Source organism: Glycine max, chromosome 13, assembly GCF_000004515.6.
Source record: "Glycine max cultivar Williams 82 chromosome 13, Glycine_max_v4.0, whole genome shotgun sequence".
Lineage (NCBI taxonomy): Eukaryota > Viridiplantae > Streptophyta > Magnoliopsida > Fabales > Fabaceae > Glycine > Glycine max.
The window spans coordinates 37681781-37700625 of NC_038249.2; the positions used below are offsets into that span (position 1 = coordinate 37681781).

The 18845-nt window shown below is 29.5% G+C and overlaps 2 protein-coding genes across 3 annotated transcripts; both read right to left on the reverse strand.

The window, feature by feature from the left end:
- Positions 1 to 2869: 2869 nt before the first annotated feature.
- LOC100527822 (uncharacterized) lies at positions 2870 to 5509 on the reverse strand. Of its 2 annotated transcripts, XM_006593339.4 has the most exons (5): positions 5317 to 5509; positions 4907 to 5066; positions 4687 to 4773; positions 3777 to 3882; positions 2870 to 3064 (listed from the first exon to the last, which is right to left on the reverse strand). In XM_006593339.4, exons 2-4 carry the CDS (start codon positions 5057 to 5059, stop codon positions 3781 to 3783), a joined length of 342 nt encoding a protein of 113 aa, XP_006593402.1. In that variant the 5' UTR covers positions 5060 to 5066; positions 5317 to 5509; the 3' UTR covers positions 2870 to 3064; positions 3777 to 3780.
- A 3410-nt stretch (positions 5510 to 8919) lies between these two features.
- Positions 8920 to 11347, reverse strand: LOC100790442 (uncharacterized). Its single transcript, XM_003543219.5, has 3 exons — positions 11174 to 11347; positions 10906 to 10960; positions 8920 to 9228 (listed from the first exon to the last, which is right to left on the reverse strand). Exons 1-3 carry the CDS (start codon positions 11259 to 11261, stop codon positions 9066 to 9068), a joined length of 306 nt encoding a protein of 101 aa, XP_003543267.1. The 5' UTR covers positions 11262 to 11347; the 3' UTR covers positions 8920 to 9065.
- Positions 11348 to 18845: the final 7498 nt, after the last annotated feature.

Sequence of the window (18845 nt, forward strand, 5' to 3'; positions counted from 1 at the left end):
AATGACAGTGAGGCGTTTTCTCTCTGGATTTGAGAAATCTCAGTTGGCCAGCAAAAATGCGAGATGTTAGTATCCTCGTTGTATACGGCCTAAGTGATCAACATATCTTTATCAGGTAGCCAGGATTTCTGAACCTTTAATTGTTTTTAGGCAAATTAAAGTCTCGTGGATGCCAATGGAGGAGCATTGGAGGTTGGCAGGTAACAACAGTATTGAAGACGGTTCTTCAAAATATCTTATAGTTGACGGTCCCTTTTATCCTAATCTTGGTGGGTCTCTCTCCCCCCCGTGTGCCGCCATTGTCACTGGCGGTTCAAGCTTCCCACCAGTATCAATGGCGGCACCCACGTACAGAAGAGACCCCCCTTACAATTTGTTTTAAAAGAGACCATCTTCGATAAATTGTTTTTAAAAACAATCCCCTACAGTAAATTTGCCTTCAGACTTCCCTAGCCTTTAGGTTGCATTTCCCTAGACTTTAGGTTGCATTGCAACTAGTAGTGCCAGCCTAGTCCTTGCTACCAGGTAAAGCGCCATCTAACTCCTTGCTTTGACTATAAAATGAAACTCATGATTCACATTTTTGCATTGTAACTTTTGTTGAAGTCCAGAGTTTTTTTTTTTTTTTTGTAAGTTTTAGTGTGTTTGAGTGTTCTTGGAGCTTATTTGCTCTTGTGTAAGTGTTATTTTGGTGCTGCGGAGGCTGATGGTGGTGGTGTTGCTGTTTGAGTGTGTTCTTGAAGCTTTTTTTATTTGGCAAGTTCTATTATATTTTATTTTATTTATATATTTTTTAATGTTTCAGTTTTTTTTTTCAGTTGTTTGATTTTTCTGTATTTATAGAATAAAAATATGTGATGTTATTTTTCTTATTATTTATTTTATAGGTGATTAAATTATAGTTGCAGAAAAAATGTAATAGAAAATCATTGTTGCCATTTTGTAGAAAAATTATAGTTGTAGAAAAAAAAATGAAATAAAAAATTATTGTAGTCTATAGTTGTAAAAATTATTTAGAGTGGTGTCACCAAACTAGTAAAAAACTTAAACTGGAGGCGTCGGTCAATGTAATGCTACATAGGTGACATGTTATTAACTTACACGACCAGTATCCAACTTAACTTAGAATTACTCACATTGATAAATACTTTATAAAACAATCCACATTGGTATTAAGTTTCCAAAAACGACCCATTTTGGTGGATTACGCGAAGATATATATGGCCAAGAAGCATATATATCTGATAATGCATGGTTTCAAAGTAGTGATAACCTCTAAAAATATATTTGCCTTTTCTTTCATTTCCTCAATGTCACATGGAAAAGAAAGGAGTAAAACTGCAAGCACAAAACTACAAGGTTTGCCTCTTGGCTAAGATGACAAAAGCAGATGCACACAAACACAAGCAGCCACATACATTCCTCCTTACTTTGTGTGGGAGATCAATAAAGAAGCTTCCGCATTATTCCATTATGAAACTAGTCAACATTGACACCATAATGAAACATCACATTATTGATGTACCCAATGAAAGATAACCGAAGAAATAATAAATATGGGCAATGATGTCATGGCATAGCACTGTGCAATTTGAGAAATGAGAACCAAGCTAGCTAGGCAAAGTGATCTTATCTTCAATTGCGGCTTTCCGGTGATACATTGCAACAATATTCTAAGATCAGCCATAATGGATCGATTTCTTTGCATTTATTTCAGTAGTTTGCGAACCGGCTTATGGATATGGACTTGAAAAAAAACTTTGCCCATGACCAGTATTTGTTTGGTTTTGAAAAAAAAAGTTTTCTTTTCTATTTTCATGTTTTAAAAATAATTTAGACAAATGACTGAAATGAAGTTTTATGAAGAAAAAAACAACATAAGAGACTACCAAGTAAGTAACAAGTGAGATTTTGAAACAGCTTCTAGTATGCAATTAATTAATATCATTTGAATTTCTCTATCTACAAATACTAGATAGAAGAAATTATACACACCACCTCCCAATAGAGTGCTCCACTGTGGTGAAAAAAAATTCTACATGCTTCATAAACAAGAAAAGTGCACTTTTCGTTGGGTGGCTGTCGATATTTGGCCACTATGATTAGTGTGCGATAGGAAGTGGGTTCTCTTTAAACGAGCAAATAAACAGTATTGAATTTGCTGGTAGGACAGGGGAGTGTACTTTTTTGTGATATGAATAGTTGAAAACTACATGCATGCAAATAAATAATAAGATGAAAATATTCGTATATTTCATTGGGTCTTTTATATAAAATATAATTAATTAACTTATTAAGACTATTGAAATTAATTTAATTAATAATGTCATATATTTAAATTTTGTTTTAGAAATATCTATAGAATTAAGTGATTTAAGGAGTAATTATATTTAATAATATTGCACACAGGAAAAATCTAGGAGTGTATCAGGGGGAGATCCAATTTTGTTTTTACACAAATGTTTAAATATTTAACTTCTAAAAATAATTATTAATAAATAATAATTTTAACAAAAATATTATTATTAATTTTATGTATAAAATTATAGATATGATCTACTACTAGAAAAAATTAAATAAATATTAACTCAAAAACCTATTTTTCTTATACATCTTTATTTATTAATATTATTTAGTTTTAATTTTTCTATTTATTTTTTTCATATATTCATAAAGGATCCTAATAGAGGGCCAAGGCCTTTATTTGCCCCTCTTGAATCCATCCCCTGACTGCACGTAATTCAAGAGATAGTTTTTTTACAAATAAATAACTTAATTGTTGATAAATCAATGAATTTATCTACCTACATAAAAAAACGAGTTGGTGTTTCATGAATAGATCTCACACTAAATTAAATATAAAAGAAAATTAGCAATTAACCCATCTCAAATGGGATTTTTATAATTGGGATAAAAAAAAAAAAAAACTGCACTTATTCATCTCTTGTATAAAGGACTGACTGATAAAGAGGACAATCATAAAATTCCATCTCTATGACCATAACCAGAGGTGGAAGTGTTGTGTGAGTTTTTTAGCTCCTTGACAAAGTGGATTGCTATCAACCTGTACAAGATGAGGAACAACAAGCATATAGGACCAACAACTTTTAGTTAGAGGAAACTCCGAAAGAAACATAACTGAATTTATCATGTCATATCATACCAATTTGAATGTATGGGAAAAGAACATATCATGTGTGTTGCTGCAACAAGTACTGATGAGTGATGATAATGACATCAGCAACTACTACAGGAATGCATCGAATACAAATGCAGACTGAAAACATAGATTTGATTTTCCTTTTATCAATCTACCAAACTTTCTTTTTGTGTTTGGTTTTCCTTATAACTAAAATAAAAATACATAACGATGGATCAACAGAAAAATAACTAGTCTAGAAGTTCAACAAATTTATATAAGTTTATAGACAATAATACCCTTGTATTAATCATCTAATTTTCATAACCTCCTTTCTCTACAAACACACAATCACTGCCGAAATTACTGACTTAATGATCTTTAGGTGGCATACCGCATACCACATAAAATTAGAGAAATTTGGATGTAAAAACTTTGATAAATTGATACCGTGTTTGCAAGCCTAGAGAAGTAGACCAATGCCATAATCATTCATTTTCAGATGTTCTATAAAAGCACAGAATTAAACGGTGGAAGAGAGGGCACATGGAACAAGAAGACTGTATGATTGTTTTGTGACCAGGAAAATATATAATTCAGGTCCAATATCCTCCATCAAGATCACTAATCAAACAACCTTGTTAATCTTCTGTTGTTTCAAATACTTTTTCAACTTCTACAATGGTGTTCTTAGCTTCATCAATCTCAAGACTGGCCTTCTCATCTGACTCCTCCAACTCAGCCTGAAAGTGGGATCAAAATTACAATCCAATTTCAAGAAAATGCACAAATTAAACTTATTTTTAAATTAGTGAAAACACCTCAATAAAGAAATAAAGATATGGACCAAAACATATGGGGATAAAAAGTATAGATTTGTTTTAAAGAGACCCTGCTTCATCAGACTACACAAATGTGTTCATAACAAGAGAACAAAAAAGTTGCAGAACATATTCAATAACAAATATACAAAATAATTAAATATTACAGAAGTCCTTTTAGTTGCAAGTTCCAACTTTCTCTTATTTCAAATCACCACCACCCCCATCCCTGGGTTTGGAAAAAGATCTTAGTTATCAATTTTATTTTTGCATCTGTTAGACTCTTGATTAAATCAAGATGCAGCAATCCTCAACCAGTCAAACAAGTCTTTAATTTTCACATTAAGGTTATAATTAGATATTTAGATAAAGAAGAGGAATTGAAAATAGGAAGTTGCACGAATATTTTGAGAAAATATAGCATGGACTGGCTGAAGGCAATCACCTTGTCCCAGAGCAGAGTAAAACTGTAGGAACTAGGAAACTCAATTCTGTATAAAACCTTGAACTAGCAGGGGTCAGGATAAGTAAGATAACTATATTCCTATCCCAATGGACTGATTATAGCACATTAACCATTAACAGGTACCATCTTCCATTGGATCAATTACGAGTTAAGATGAAGCTAGCAATACTGAGCATGTCAAAGTGGTTAAAACATAAAAATGTCCATGACAGAAGAAAACAACAGAAAAGTTAGAGATACAGTAAGCACAGAAACAGTACCAATATTCCTTTCAAGTCTGCCAAAGCGGCCTCAAGGCGCTTGCGGCAGTCAGGAATCATCATCCTAGACTCTGCCAACACATTTTCCTGTCAAAATGCAAATCAGCTCAACAAAATTTACCATCAAATTGCATAATTTTTTTTTAACAGAGAAAAGTAAATAACACATAACCCGATGTGGCAAATCACCTGAAAGCAAATGCAGAGGGAGAAGATATACCTGTTGCTTGAGATCATGGGGGTCAGCTCCTTTTTCCGTCATATCAGCTGTTTTGGCAGCTTCTCTCTCAACTTCCTTCTCATAAGAATGCAGCTCCTTCACTATACGTTTGCAGGTACTTGTCTTGATCTTCAGACTTCTCACAGTTGCCATTCAAAACCTACATCCACAAAAACCACAGAGAAGGGGGTTTTATATATATATATATATATATATATATATATATATATATATATATATATATATATATATATATATATATATATATATATATATAAAATTTGCTTCCAAATCAAAATTCATAAAACTTGGCAATGCAAAATGAAAATCTTAAGCCGCATTTCGCAAATGAAAAAATGATCGAATCGAAAAGTAAAACATAAAAAAGCAGCGGAGATTCAACGCAATACTTGATTGTTGTGAGGTTAAATGAAGTAAGAGGAAAAAGGTGTCTGATTACGGAGCCCTAGCGCAGATCCACGATGAAAAAGACAGGATTGAAGAGGACCTTCCTCTTACTAAAACGCACCGTTTAATCACAAGTTCCGTTGTGTGTTACCAAGAATCTTGAAACGCTATTTTGTGGTCCAAACTCCAAACAAACAAAGACAAATTTTGATAAAAGACAGAAATAGAAGAAAAAAATGACAGGTGTTAAAAAATTAAAAAAGGTTAAATTAGTAATTAGCAAATTTTGTAGCCTATTATCGTTTTCTTGGAATAGACTACTTGGATAGATAAGATAGTAGAAGATACTAGAAGTAGACACCTTTATTTTAAACCAAGAATAAGTTTTGAGTGAAGCATAACCCTTCACGGTTTAACCCTAATCGAAATCAAAATTTCAGATTAAAAAATAACGAAATTTTACTTAGCAATCCAACAATTGAGATTGGAATTCACGGGTGCAAAACATTAGTGTAATATGAATTTAGCCCAGTAGGTAGCAATTCAACCATTGAATTAACAACAATCTAAAGTTTCAGGAATCAATTTTTTTTTTTTCGTTTGGCTTGGTAGAGAAAAAGAAAAAAAAGAGGGAGAGAAAGTTGGAAGATTTTGAACATTAATTGAAAAACAAAACATAGCCATTGTTAAAAAATGCAGCAAGCAGCAATTACATGGCAGTCAAGAATGACATTCATAGTCCGTAATAATGTTGACATCCACAGGACACTCACCCTCTACCGCACCCACCCGCTGCAAAACGCTGCGTTTGTTGATGGCAACAGCCTTAAGTAGTTTTAGATCTTCAAGCTGTTCTAAAGCAACACAAACAGCAGATCCCCTAATCAGAAGGCCAATTTAGGGTTTTCATAAAAAGAAACTTTTTTTTTTATTTTTTACTGCATTTTTTTATATAAAAAAACGGCACTTTATTACTATGACTTACGGGCCTAAAACTCTGGGGAAAAAAAAAGAGTAATTTACTCTTTATTATTATGATCTGATTAATGACAATGCTATAATTAATATTAAACATTTAACATAATATATTAGCAAGAAATTGGACTTTGAGCAACATTGACTTTAAAATATTATAAAGCAGAGGAAAATTTTAGAAAGAACGAGTGTGGATTTTGTGGGTATGAATCATCTAATGCATCTTGCAAAAAAAACATGAACACTTAAAAGCTATGGAAAATTAGAATAGTTTGTTTTGCTAAATTTAAGAAATTTGCTGGAATTTAATTCTCTAACTAGCATGAGACCAGTGCTAATGCCCTGTTTAAAAAAAAGTGAGAGTGATTGACGGAGAGAGAAAATAAAAGTATAAAATTAAATACTTAATTTTGTGTTCAGTCAACACATGATAATTGTCTGGACAGATTTAATAGATATATAGATCATAGATATTCATTTGTTTGCTTTCATCTCATCTCCAACTTTTTTTTTTTTTTTATTTTTCATCTTTCTTTCCCATGACATTACTTATATAAAATGAACAAACAAAAAAGTTCCAATCTTACCTTGTAGCAAGCTACACAATCTCTCCATCCATCAGATTCCTTGTGAATTTCTCACAAAAGGTTCCATTTTCATAAAGAGCGCTGCATTTTCAAGGATCAAGCCTGTTAGTTATGTAAGGAAATTATGGAGATGAATCAAATCCTAAATGATTTAAATAAAGAAACTATGTTTAAGGGTCAAATAAAATAAGTATATATTTTGGATAAAGCAAACCATATAACCCTGCGTTAGCAACTTGTTCAATTGTTTATAGCTAATGAGCATAAAGTTTCTTCTGACTGGAAAGGAAGAAGCAAACACATAAGAAATGTCCCATAACAATCTGTCATTATATATATTTATCTTTGCTAACAATATATGATCATGCACTGATTCTGATATTGTTAAGTTTACAAACTACAACATGCAATAGTTTTGCGGGGGAAAAAAGGAACTTAATTTGAGAGAGCAGATGTAAGGGTGAAGTTTTATCAATTTCTTTGGTAAACACCCACATATTTCCATAGTCAAACATGCACCCTCATTAAATAATTTTACTACACAGAACCGGACAAAAATATTATTTTCACGATAAGCTTAGAACAACAATCAGCGTAGCAATATAACAAATACACAAACAGCCTCTTAAAGAGCTAGCTTCTTGATTTTTTATTGACTCATGAACTCTATAGTCTATACTCTATATATGGAGGTAAAGTGCGACACAAAATTCAAATACATTTAACATCATCCTAATCTTAAAATCAAACTAATAACAGTCTAAATTTAATCTTAACAATGATATCTTTATCTTTATCTAAACATCATCCAAAAATATTCAAAACATAATTAGAATTCTTAAGAACTAAATTATCTATTTTCGCATTAGGGATACTTAGCATATCTCCAACCATGTACTAGCCATGCAGAATATTATGCAATTTGAAATTCAATATAAATATATTATAATAAAAATATTAGTAATTTATTATTTAAAGACTAAATAGGAGATATTCTATGAAGAAGAGCTTCTTAATTTTTTTTATTAATTCATGAACTCTATACTATATATATATATATATAATATGGAGGTATAGTGTAACACAAAATTCAAATACATTTGAGATCATCCTAATCTTAAAATCAAATTAATAACAGTTTAAATCTAATTTTAAGAATAATACCTTTATCTTTATCTCCTCTAAAAAAAAATCTTTATCTTTATCTAAACATCATCCAAAAAAAAATCAAAACATAATAAAATTTCTCAAAAACTAAATTATCTATTTTCACATTATGGATATTTAAGCATATTTTCAACCATGTACAAGTCATGCAAAATATTATGCGATTTGAAATTTAAAATCAATATATTATAATAAAAATATCAGTAATGTATTTTTTTGGTGAATTTAGTAATGTATTATTTAATACATTATTTATTAATGTGTAAAATTAATACTGGACTGATTAAACTATCGGAGTCACACTTTTTATTTAATAAACGAAATCTATCTAATAATAAGAGTAGAGTATATGGTTGACATTTGACAAATATTTGTAATTTGTTTTCACAATAAACGGTCAAAATAAACAAAAAAAAAAATCCTGTCCAAATATTTTTTTAAAGGTTGAGGTAAGCCATTGCTCAAGGACCTCATTTTTAGAGGACACCAATTTTTTATTATCTTTAAAAATATAAAACAAATATTTTATTTAAAATTATATAAAAATACTATAAATAAAACAATCATAATTAGTCAACAATCAAAGAATTAAAATTGAATTATTAGATTGAATGATTTTTTTATTAAATAATATGATTGAGAAAAAAAAACATATAAAATAATGTTATATAAATTATTGTAAGAATTATTATACATGTATCATATCTCCTATTTATTTATTCGATATAAGGTTAAACCTGGTGTCACAATGATATGTTCAGCCCTAAACACTTTAGTTGCCAATTTATGGTGGAACGGAGCTATGACTTTTCCTTAATATTATTGAGACAATATAACGAAAGTACATAAAATAATAAATCAAAATTACTACAAGGATTCAACAAAAAAGGAGCTTCATTTAAAAACAACTCTTCGCCTAATAATTAATTAAATTTAGCTAAATTAAATTACAAAATGCGTATACTCAGTTCTAGCAAGATAAAGTATCAAATTTTTTCAAGTGATATGAAGCATTTAGCCATTCATTCATAGAGTGTTTTCGCAGATTGAACTCTATTTTTTTTGCTTTCATTCTTTGACAGTTTCGCAACGGACTTCTCATTAGCGGATACTGCTTTTGCTACTGCTTTCATCTTTCGGACATTTTTTGATCTCTTCATAGGCCTTCCTTTCTGCTTCATCTTCCTGTTCTACAAAGGTAGCAGTTTAGAACAAGTAGATATTAAAAGAGCAGGCACTTCAATATAAGAAAGCAAATAGAATGCAGTCCTAACGGTTAAAGAGAAATAAATGTAAAACACGAAGCAGGTACAAGGTTTTCACCACACCATATTTGAGGTGCCACAAAGTTAAATACACTCTCAAGGTATAAAATTCTTTTATCAACTTAAGATCTCTGCCATACTAGAGGACATAGGTAGCAATTAACACATGACCCACGTCAAAACAGGAGCAAACAGAGCAGAAATATCAAAGAAAGGAGAATTAACATAAGTGTTTTTATGACACTAGTTAAGGAAACAAAAATAGAAAATAGTTAATGTAAAAAAAAAATTATTATACTTAAGATGCAAATCATTTAATTCTGACTTTTTTTAAGTATTTGAAACTTGAAAGCACAGTTGCAAGTTTAGAACAGTTGAAAAAATCTATTGCATGCTTCTTAAGCAGTGTCCTTGGAAGTTAGAACAGTGGGCAAGAGACTCAGAAAATATCAGTCACATGTCGTTTAGCAATATACACTATCCATCAAGTCAGCAAACGGGCATGAAGTTTAGAACTTACACTGTGTTTTATTAAACAATGCATTGAAATCACTAACCACATACATATTTTCCATTAGTAAACAAGAAATGTTCTGCTATGTTTAATAAAATAGAGAGGAAGGCAGCACATGTATGAAGGAAACTGCATTGTATGAACTGCTAGAAATGAGAAGATATGGAATTCGACTCAAGAGTCCACCAAACCCTATTATGTTCAGAAAGAAAATGGACAGAGACCCTTCAGAGCTGACAACAAGTACAACCTGACATGCCCCCCTCCCCCCCTAGCTCTCATTAAAACCAAGTATACCCTGTCCAGATGAGAGAAAATGTAATAAAAAAGCTAACGTGCTGTGATTGTAGAAAGAAATAAGAGCGAAAATGGGAAGGAATTTTCCTACTAAAATCCAATCTTCCTCTCGACTTTCTTTCCCAAAGTGGAGAGGACAAAATGTGGTTTTTTAGTTTACTACCTTTTCTATCCAATGGTTTTCTTCTAATATTGTGAAAATTTTCATCTCTTATGTCTCTATTACTGATTAAACATGCAAAGTTATGCCTATCTTGTAACAATAATCAAGTCAAATACCAATCGTTAGTAGATAAAATTTCAACCTAACCCACTTAACTTCATAAACACTATGAACCTTGCAAATAAACAGACACCTCTCGTGCTAAGTAACCCGATCAGATTTGATATTTGTGTCTTCCAGATTCCATAGTCTATGGATGACTAAATTCCCATTATTCAAAAATGGCATCAAAACCATCCCAGAGCTATCCATTATTGCCTTCCTTAATAAAATTATAATACATAACACTAAATTGAATTTGTATTTATAAAGTTCAAATAAAACCCTAATTGCACGGCCAATATTAACAAAGCTTCACCTTGCAGTGCACCAAGTGGATGCTTTTAGAATGAGCTTTTTCCAAGAAATTGAAACAAACAATTAATTGGAAAATGTTGGCAACATTCACAAGGTCCCAATGACCAAAGCATTGAAAAACAGACAGTGATTAATCTCTCTACAGGGACAGAAAAGTAAAATCTACAATCTATCTCTCATCACCGTGAACGCAATTGGTTACTTACATAATGGTAGCCCCAGAAACCGTGTTTAGAACTCCTGACTCCGATGTATCCATTGCTGCAAGTAAACAAGTCTCAAATTCTCAATTTTAAACCAAAAGTTAAAATTAAAGCAAAACAAGGGTTTAGAAGGCAATAAGGGTTGTAATATAGAGGAGTTAAAGTTGCAGTGAAAGATTAAAAAGAATTAAAATTTGGATGCTTTCATTGTTGATTTCAACGAAAGGCATAGAAAGTAGAAGGGTGAGGGAGGGGCGTGTAAAGAAGGTACCTTGAGGTTGTTCCGAAACGGATGCGTCAGTAGTATCCATTGAAACGACACCGTTTCTCTTCTTCTTGTTGTTCCTGTTTTTCGCCATGGTCCCTGGAAAGAAGAGGTGTCGGCGCGAAGCAGAAGGTTCAGCTGCGACGCAAACGCAAGTACCTTATTTCTTTGTTTTGCGTTAAAAATAAAAATTATTTATTAAAAAATTATCTATATCAAAAAAATATCTTTTTTATCAATATAAAAAAAATAAAAAATCTTAGCATATTTATGATTGTTGTCTTTATCTAAGATGAAATTTTGATATAATCATTTAAAATTAACCCAGCAAAGATTCGATAATTATGGGATAAAAGTCATACAACTTAGCCTATCTGATTTATTAACATTAGTTAAATTATATAATAAAAAATATAAAACTTAATCCTAAAATATAATTTTTGGTCCTTTATTTTTTTAATCTATGATTTTAATCCTCTTATTTTTTTTAATGAAAATATTTTATTTTTTACTTTTAAAAAATTGATAACTTTAATCTCTTATTTTTTAATTGAAATATTTTATCTTTTATTTTTTTTTAAAATTATAATTTTAATCCTTGACAATTTTGATATTTTGCATATTTGATTGACATATATCTATTTATTACTCACATGAATTTTTTTAAAAAAAATTAATTTATTAAAAATTACATAGTAAAATATGAAATTAAAGAAGGGGTTAAAGTCATAATTTTTTTTAAAAAAAGTAAGAGATTAAATGTTTAAATTAAAAAATAGGAAAACTAACAATAAATTTTTTTCTAAAATAGGAGACAAAATATTTCAATTAAAAAATAACAAACTAAAATCGTAAATTTAAAAAAACAAGATGACTAAAAATTTTGTTATAATTTTAAAACAAATCATATCATTATAAATATAAATATAATATCATGTTATATGAAATATTGTGTATGTATTGAGTAAAAAAATATTATGTATTAAATAAACATATTAATACACAATTAACCAAAATAATTGTACTTTTTTAAATATAAGACAACTAATCTAGTTTGAATAACCTAAAGTGCAATATGAATCGTGTTTAAAATATTTAATTTCTAGGACTCAAACCTATCAAAATTAACTTTAGATTAATCCATATTAATAGAACAGGTAATGCACACTCTAAAAATATATTCCCCAATTAGATCTTGAATTATTTTTTACAATGGTTTAGTAACTTTTTAGAAAAACAAGCCTTCATAATAGGCTGAGGAAACGGAAGGGAAACATATGTACACATAAATAATTAATTTCAACTGCTTAACATCTAATTAATTTAAGCAATCTAGTTTGAGATATTTACCTTATGTTAATTAATTTTTACAATGTTATATCATAGTTAAACAATTCATATAAATTTTACTTCAATAGTATAATTTTAAGTAACCCTTAAATTCTTCTTCTTAAATAATGTTAAATGACATAAAAACATATTTTGACTACAGCTTAATTTTAAGCAACTCAATATGACATGTAAATTGTATCCAATGATAAAAAAAAAATCTAAAAATAAATAATTCCTTAAACAACTTGGTTAAAGATACTCTTATTTATCAAAGAAGTCTGAATCTAACCTAATTGATTGATCAATATATGCAAATTATTGTAAATTTATTATCTAAATTTGATTTTTATGGATATAAAAAATTTATTTCTTATTTGTTACATCAAATTATTGAATAGTCAATCATATCATCAAAATGGAGAGAATACACTAATGAAAACCTAATAATAAAATGTTTCCTTGGAAATGAATTTTATAAAAAAAAAATCAATTACAACTTTGTAAGATTGGGAATCAAATAAAAAAATTGTCATCTATAAAAACATATTTTTTTATTCTCTTCCGTCAGCTTTCACCTCATTCGTGATTAACGGTAGTATTTGGACAATTATTTAAGGCATCCATTTTTTGCTTGATATATCCTAAAATTCCTAATATCTCATTTTGTCGGTAATACATTTGTATGTATTAAAAATTGCTTAATCATAATACATGCAAATGTAATATAGATTGAGTAATTTGTAATATATTTGTATTGCAGATTACTCTAATTTGTAGCTATAAGGGAGTGGTGTGATGCGATGAGTGGAGGTTGGTGGGTCGCGACACGGTGGTGGATTTGGTGTGGTGTTTAGTGGTTGGATGGAGGTTGGGTGCGGTAATCATGGAGGTTTGTTGGAGAGACAGCTTGGGAGAAGAAGTGCAAGAAGGGAATATTGAGTATTCTGGGGGTACACCAAACAAAAACATGGGATAAGTTAAGTAATTGTCTAGTATTTGGGGTCACAGCACAGCCCAAAAATTGGACTAACCTTATAATCATGGGCCTTTCACTTAGCTTTGTTTCAGGACCAATACTTAGACCAAAATAAAAATAACAATATGGATTAAAAAAACACTACAGAACTCCCCCTTAACCGTGAATTTAATTAGAAAAGCTTGAGTTAGGCCGGTTTTGATAAAAATAAATAAATAAATTCATAAGCATGAAAACAAAATAAGATAAAGTGTATTGAGGTTCTTTATAAATTAAAATCAATTTTTGCAATATTAACTTTTGGAGAAGTTGAATGAAAAGAACTTTATAAAATTAAGTGTGTAAATTGATTTTAACTTGTAGGAAAAATTTAATTTGTTTTATTCTATCATTTCCTTCTCTTAAATAAATAGTTGTAGAGAAAATTTTCGAAACAGTAGAGCTAGTAGCTCTTTCAGATTCGCATTCCAGTCAAGATCTGGCATCTTTTGTTTTATATTTGGCGTGACATTAGTGTCTTGGTAGCTAATTACAATCCTGCAAGCGTGCTCAGTGATCTACATTCTACAGCTTTTGTTTTTAACTTTTTTGGCTTAATTACAAAAATAGATACATTATTTATTCTAATTTACTAAATCGGTCTTCTTATATTTTAATTTACTATTAGAGTCTTTTTTTTCTTCAAATTAACTATTTGAATTTCTATGATTAAAATTAAACATTCACTCTTAAGAAAGTGTTGTGTGGTGTCATTATTTTATTGGTTATTAATTTATATTTATTATTTTATCGACCAATTAGATGATGATATATGACATTTAATATTTTTCCTTAATAATTAATGTTTAATTTTTGCTTTCAGGACACAAATAATTAATTTGAAAAAAAAAAGACTCTGATAATAAATTAAAATATAGGAAAACCAATTTAATAAAATAAACAAATAGAGAAACTATTAAGTCTATTTTTTTCTGATATACTGCCCTTTCACGTGGATTGGGCTTTTATTGCTTCAGGGCTCATTTACTGTCTCTGCTTCTGTATCAGTCTTATTATGACTTTATCTACCAGAATAAAAATTAACAACTTACTTCAATTTACAATCAAAGTCTTACCATTACCAGTCACTCAATTGCATAAAATCTGAATTAGCAGTTCCACTCTTCCTATATAGTATTTTCTTTGTTATGGTCAAGTAATACTCAAAATCAAATTAACTTGAGTATACTTCTACTTTATCATTTCGATTCGTTCAAAATTTGAAACTATATGTCTATATTATTCATTTCCGAAATTTTTAAAAGTATATTAAAAAGCTTATATCCTTAGCAATATTTTCAATCGCACGCATCTTCACCGCTACGCCAACCATTTAGGAGGTCTTCCAGTCTTCTTCACATTATATAGCAGACAAATAATAAAGACAAGGAAAAGAAAAGTTAAAGGAAACGAATTAACTCATTACGAGACAAATACGTACAGGAATTTTCATCTGTCAGAATTATGTGCAATGATAAGGCATCTCACTGTCTTAGCACCTGACCATATACTTTTTACATATAATAACAATATATAGTAGAAGTAAAGGCAATATTGAAAAAAAAAATAGAGTAACAAATCTGGTATGAACGCAAGATAGATAATTAGATGGATGAGTTTTTTTTTTCTTTTTTGATATTTTTATCATAATTAAATGATCTTTATGTATATAGAAAACATTTTTTGGATGAATAAAAAATTCACTTACATCGAGAGGCTTGATTACACATGGTATGGAACTCTGGATCCTCTCTCTGTTTCAGTGAGTGGGTAATATTTTTAGTTTTATGCTTTAATTATTTTTCTTTATTATAAGAGACCTAGACTCTGTTTGATTTTAAGGACATATAAAATAGAGAAAAACAAAATAGAAGTAAATTGAAATGAAAATATAAAGTAGAAATGAAGATATATGTTTTGTTGGTTGGTTTAAGAAAAATAATACTTTTGTGTCCAATAAAATTGATTTTTCTAAAAAGTCAAAGAAAATTGATTTTTGTTTAAAAATTTATTTTTTTAAGAAGAAAGAAAGATATAACTTTACTCTTTAGAATCACACAAATCAAATGCATCCACCACATTTTCATCTTCGGTAACTTATTTTTCTCTTTACAACCAAATACAGCTTTAATGAGGTAGTAGTATTGATTGGTTAAATAATATTTTGGAAAATTAATAAATACTAAAGGAGCAGGAAAGTAGAAATGGCCTAATTATCATTCCCAAATGTGTTTAACTGAGTACATAATTGAATTATTATCACAAGTGCGTGAGGGAAGATTGCCTCCCTTTGGATGGGTGAAAAATCATTGCTAGTGTTAAAGTTTTCATACATTAGATGATTGAAGTTCACGGAATGCTGAAAGATTAACTGCTTTTTCCAAACAAGCTTTATGTGTATGTCCTCATTAACTGTGCTTGGCATTCTAGTATATGGCACTAAGTTACTTAATTGTGTGACACTAAGTTACTGACGTATGCAAATATAAATATTACACATTTCAATATGATAGCATTCAATGACAACTTAAGTCATAGACTCATAGTGATCAACTTTGATAATGACTTTTCTTTAAAATAAAAATAAAAAACTTTGATAATGATTTTGATACTCTATCTCTCTTTCATTTTTTTTTCTTCCAAATAAAGTTAGAGTATGGGATAAAGCACTTTATATTTTAAGATTAATACAAAACGTTGATTTTGGCGAAAATTTATGATGAAAATGTAAATTATATATACTAGTATATCAAAAGTGACCGTGTAAAAAAAAGTATATCAAAAGTGATCATTATGTGCATTGATGTATTATCTCACATAATCCTATATATGACGTATTATATGTGATTTTATTTTCACTAAGTAATAAAGTTTTTTGGACCTCCTTGTAAAAAAAAAAAGTTGTTTGAACCTGATATGCGAATAATACACCCATACCTCATAAATAAATTATTTTTTATTAAAATAGAAACATTATGTTTTTTTAATAATATATGAAAAAACCATGGATGTTGCATAAATGCACACAACTGAAGTACTGTTTGTGAAAATAATGATGATATTAAGCCATTATTTAAACGATCTATTGGTTACTACTTACTCTTTGGTTATCGCTTCAGCGATTTTTAAACTTATAGTAGATTGTTTTTTCATTCAGAGAAGAGAGGATTTGGCTTTTTACAACTCAAATCAGGACAACAACGCACTTGTGTGTTTATTTATTCGATGACATCATTAATTAATAAAACCTTTTTATCCAAACTACAACGGAGAGGGAAGAAGTATCATATCATATTATAATGTTCAAATAATCAAACGTAAGCAGATTATAATCATCACACTATTCCTCCATTGATTGCAGAATATTCGTCTCATAATCATAAATATGGATAATGATATATCCTGTCATTATGCATGTAGCTATCTCTTCGCTTTGTTTAATTGTTCTAAAAAAGAATTGTTGTAGCCCATCGCATGGAGTTTGTTCATGACTTCATGCCTTTTTTCCATTAAGACATGTGTTAGACCTACTTTCTAAAAGTTTTTTCATGTTAATTTATTTGTGATTTTATTTTCTGTTATTCTTTTTTATTTTTTATATCAAATTTTAAAGAAGAAAAATTTGCTAACTAATATCTTAAAGAATTCTAATTAAGAAATTTAAAATAATTTTTTTTATTAGAATTTATATATGTTTTAGGTTGGTGTTGGGGAACAAGGCAGCCATTGGGTCACGGAGTAATCAAGCGTGTCGGAGAAGAAACGGCACAACCCACAAGCGCGGGGTTAACAAATTCACCCTATTTGTTACCGGCTCACTAATTCAATTTTTCTTCTTAATTATTATTGTTTCTCTTGTTTATTTACTTATTTTGTTCTTATTAGTTATTACATTGTTTTTCTTAGTATTTGTAGAAAAATATCCAATGTAATTTTTCTATCGCTTTTTATCATGTCACTCATCCCATTTCATGCACGTTTCTTGCTCTTCTTTTCTTATCACTTTCATGTGAAAATTGTTGAAAAAACTTTTGTTTAGATAATTACTCTAATTGATATGGGTAATGGGTTCGGGGCAAAATACAAAAATAAATTTTATTTATGACATACTTATATACATTTAATATCTTAAAAATATAAAACACATTTCAGTTATATGTTTTAAAAATTTGAATAATACTGCTAGCTATAATCTTACAATAAGCAGAAGCTGAACCCGTGAGGCCGTGACCCTATAGCCATTGGATAAAGCTTATCTCTAATTAACTCACTACCACTATCCGGAATGTTAGTCTCAACTAACCAATGATGGTGCAAATGGGATCAAAATATATTAGCAATGTGCAATTATAGATGGCATAAATTAAATGAAGGCAGTGTTAACGGGAAAAGAACAAGCATTAGATCCAGAATGGCCAGATGGATTTAGTTATGGTTTCTAGTCCAGACCCACATGAAATGAAGTTGAATATGAACAGATTCATTGCATATATAGACTTGACTTGTATCAATTCAATTGAATTGATCGATTAGTGGGTGTAAGGATTACCCATTGCTTTGTTGATTCCATACATCTTCTGCCTCTGTCTCTCACTCTAATTTCACTTGGCATCAGCAAGCTTTCAAGTTTGAACCACTCTCCTATTCATCAACTGTTCTACCAAAAACAAAACAAAATACTAATTGGGATACCCAACTAAGAATAAAAAGATCGACTAATTGGTTCAATATAAATCATCGATGGACTTAAATCTTGAAAGAGATTAGTTTCTCACAAGTCGGTGAATTAAGATTCAAATTCTTGTTAAGAAAAATATTTCATTGTGAAATTCTGTCTTAAATGAAATTACTTCTAAGGAAAATGCATATAAGAAAAGAAAGAAAAATAAAACTAATTAATTTCTTATTCATGGTCACATATATGCTGATAGTTCTATTACAATTCATAAATATAATGGAAAATCTTTGATGAACTTTAATAATCGAATACGATTCATCTCTTCATCATTTTAATCCTTAAGTTTAGTGAAGGAGGAATATGATGCAAAGGAGAGAGATGAGTGAAAAATAAAAAAGTAAAAATGTATTTGATACATAAGAAATGAAAGAGGAGATAAATAGATAAAAAGCGATCTATTCACTAGTTATCTTCATTCTAATTTATACCTATTTTCATTCACTTATTTATCTTTTTCCTATTTCTTTTACATTCCTCTTAAAACAAACACATCTGTTTTTTACTCTATTCCTCAAATGTTTTTATTCACCTTCTTTTTATTTTCATTCACTGTATTTTCCACATATTTGTTCTCCATGAACTCTATATGGATA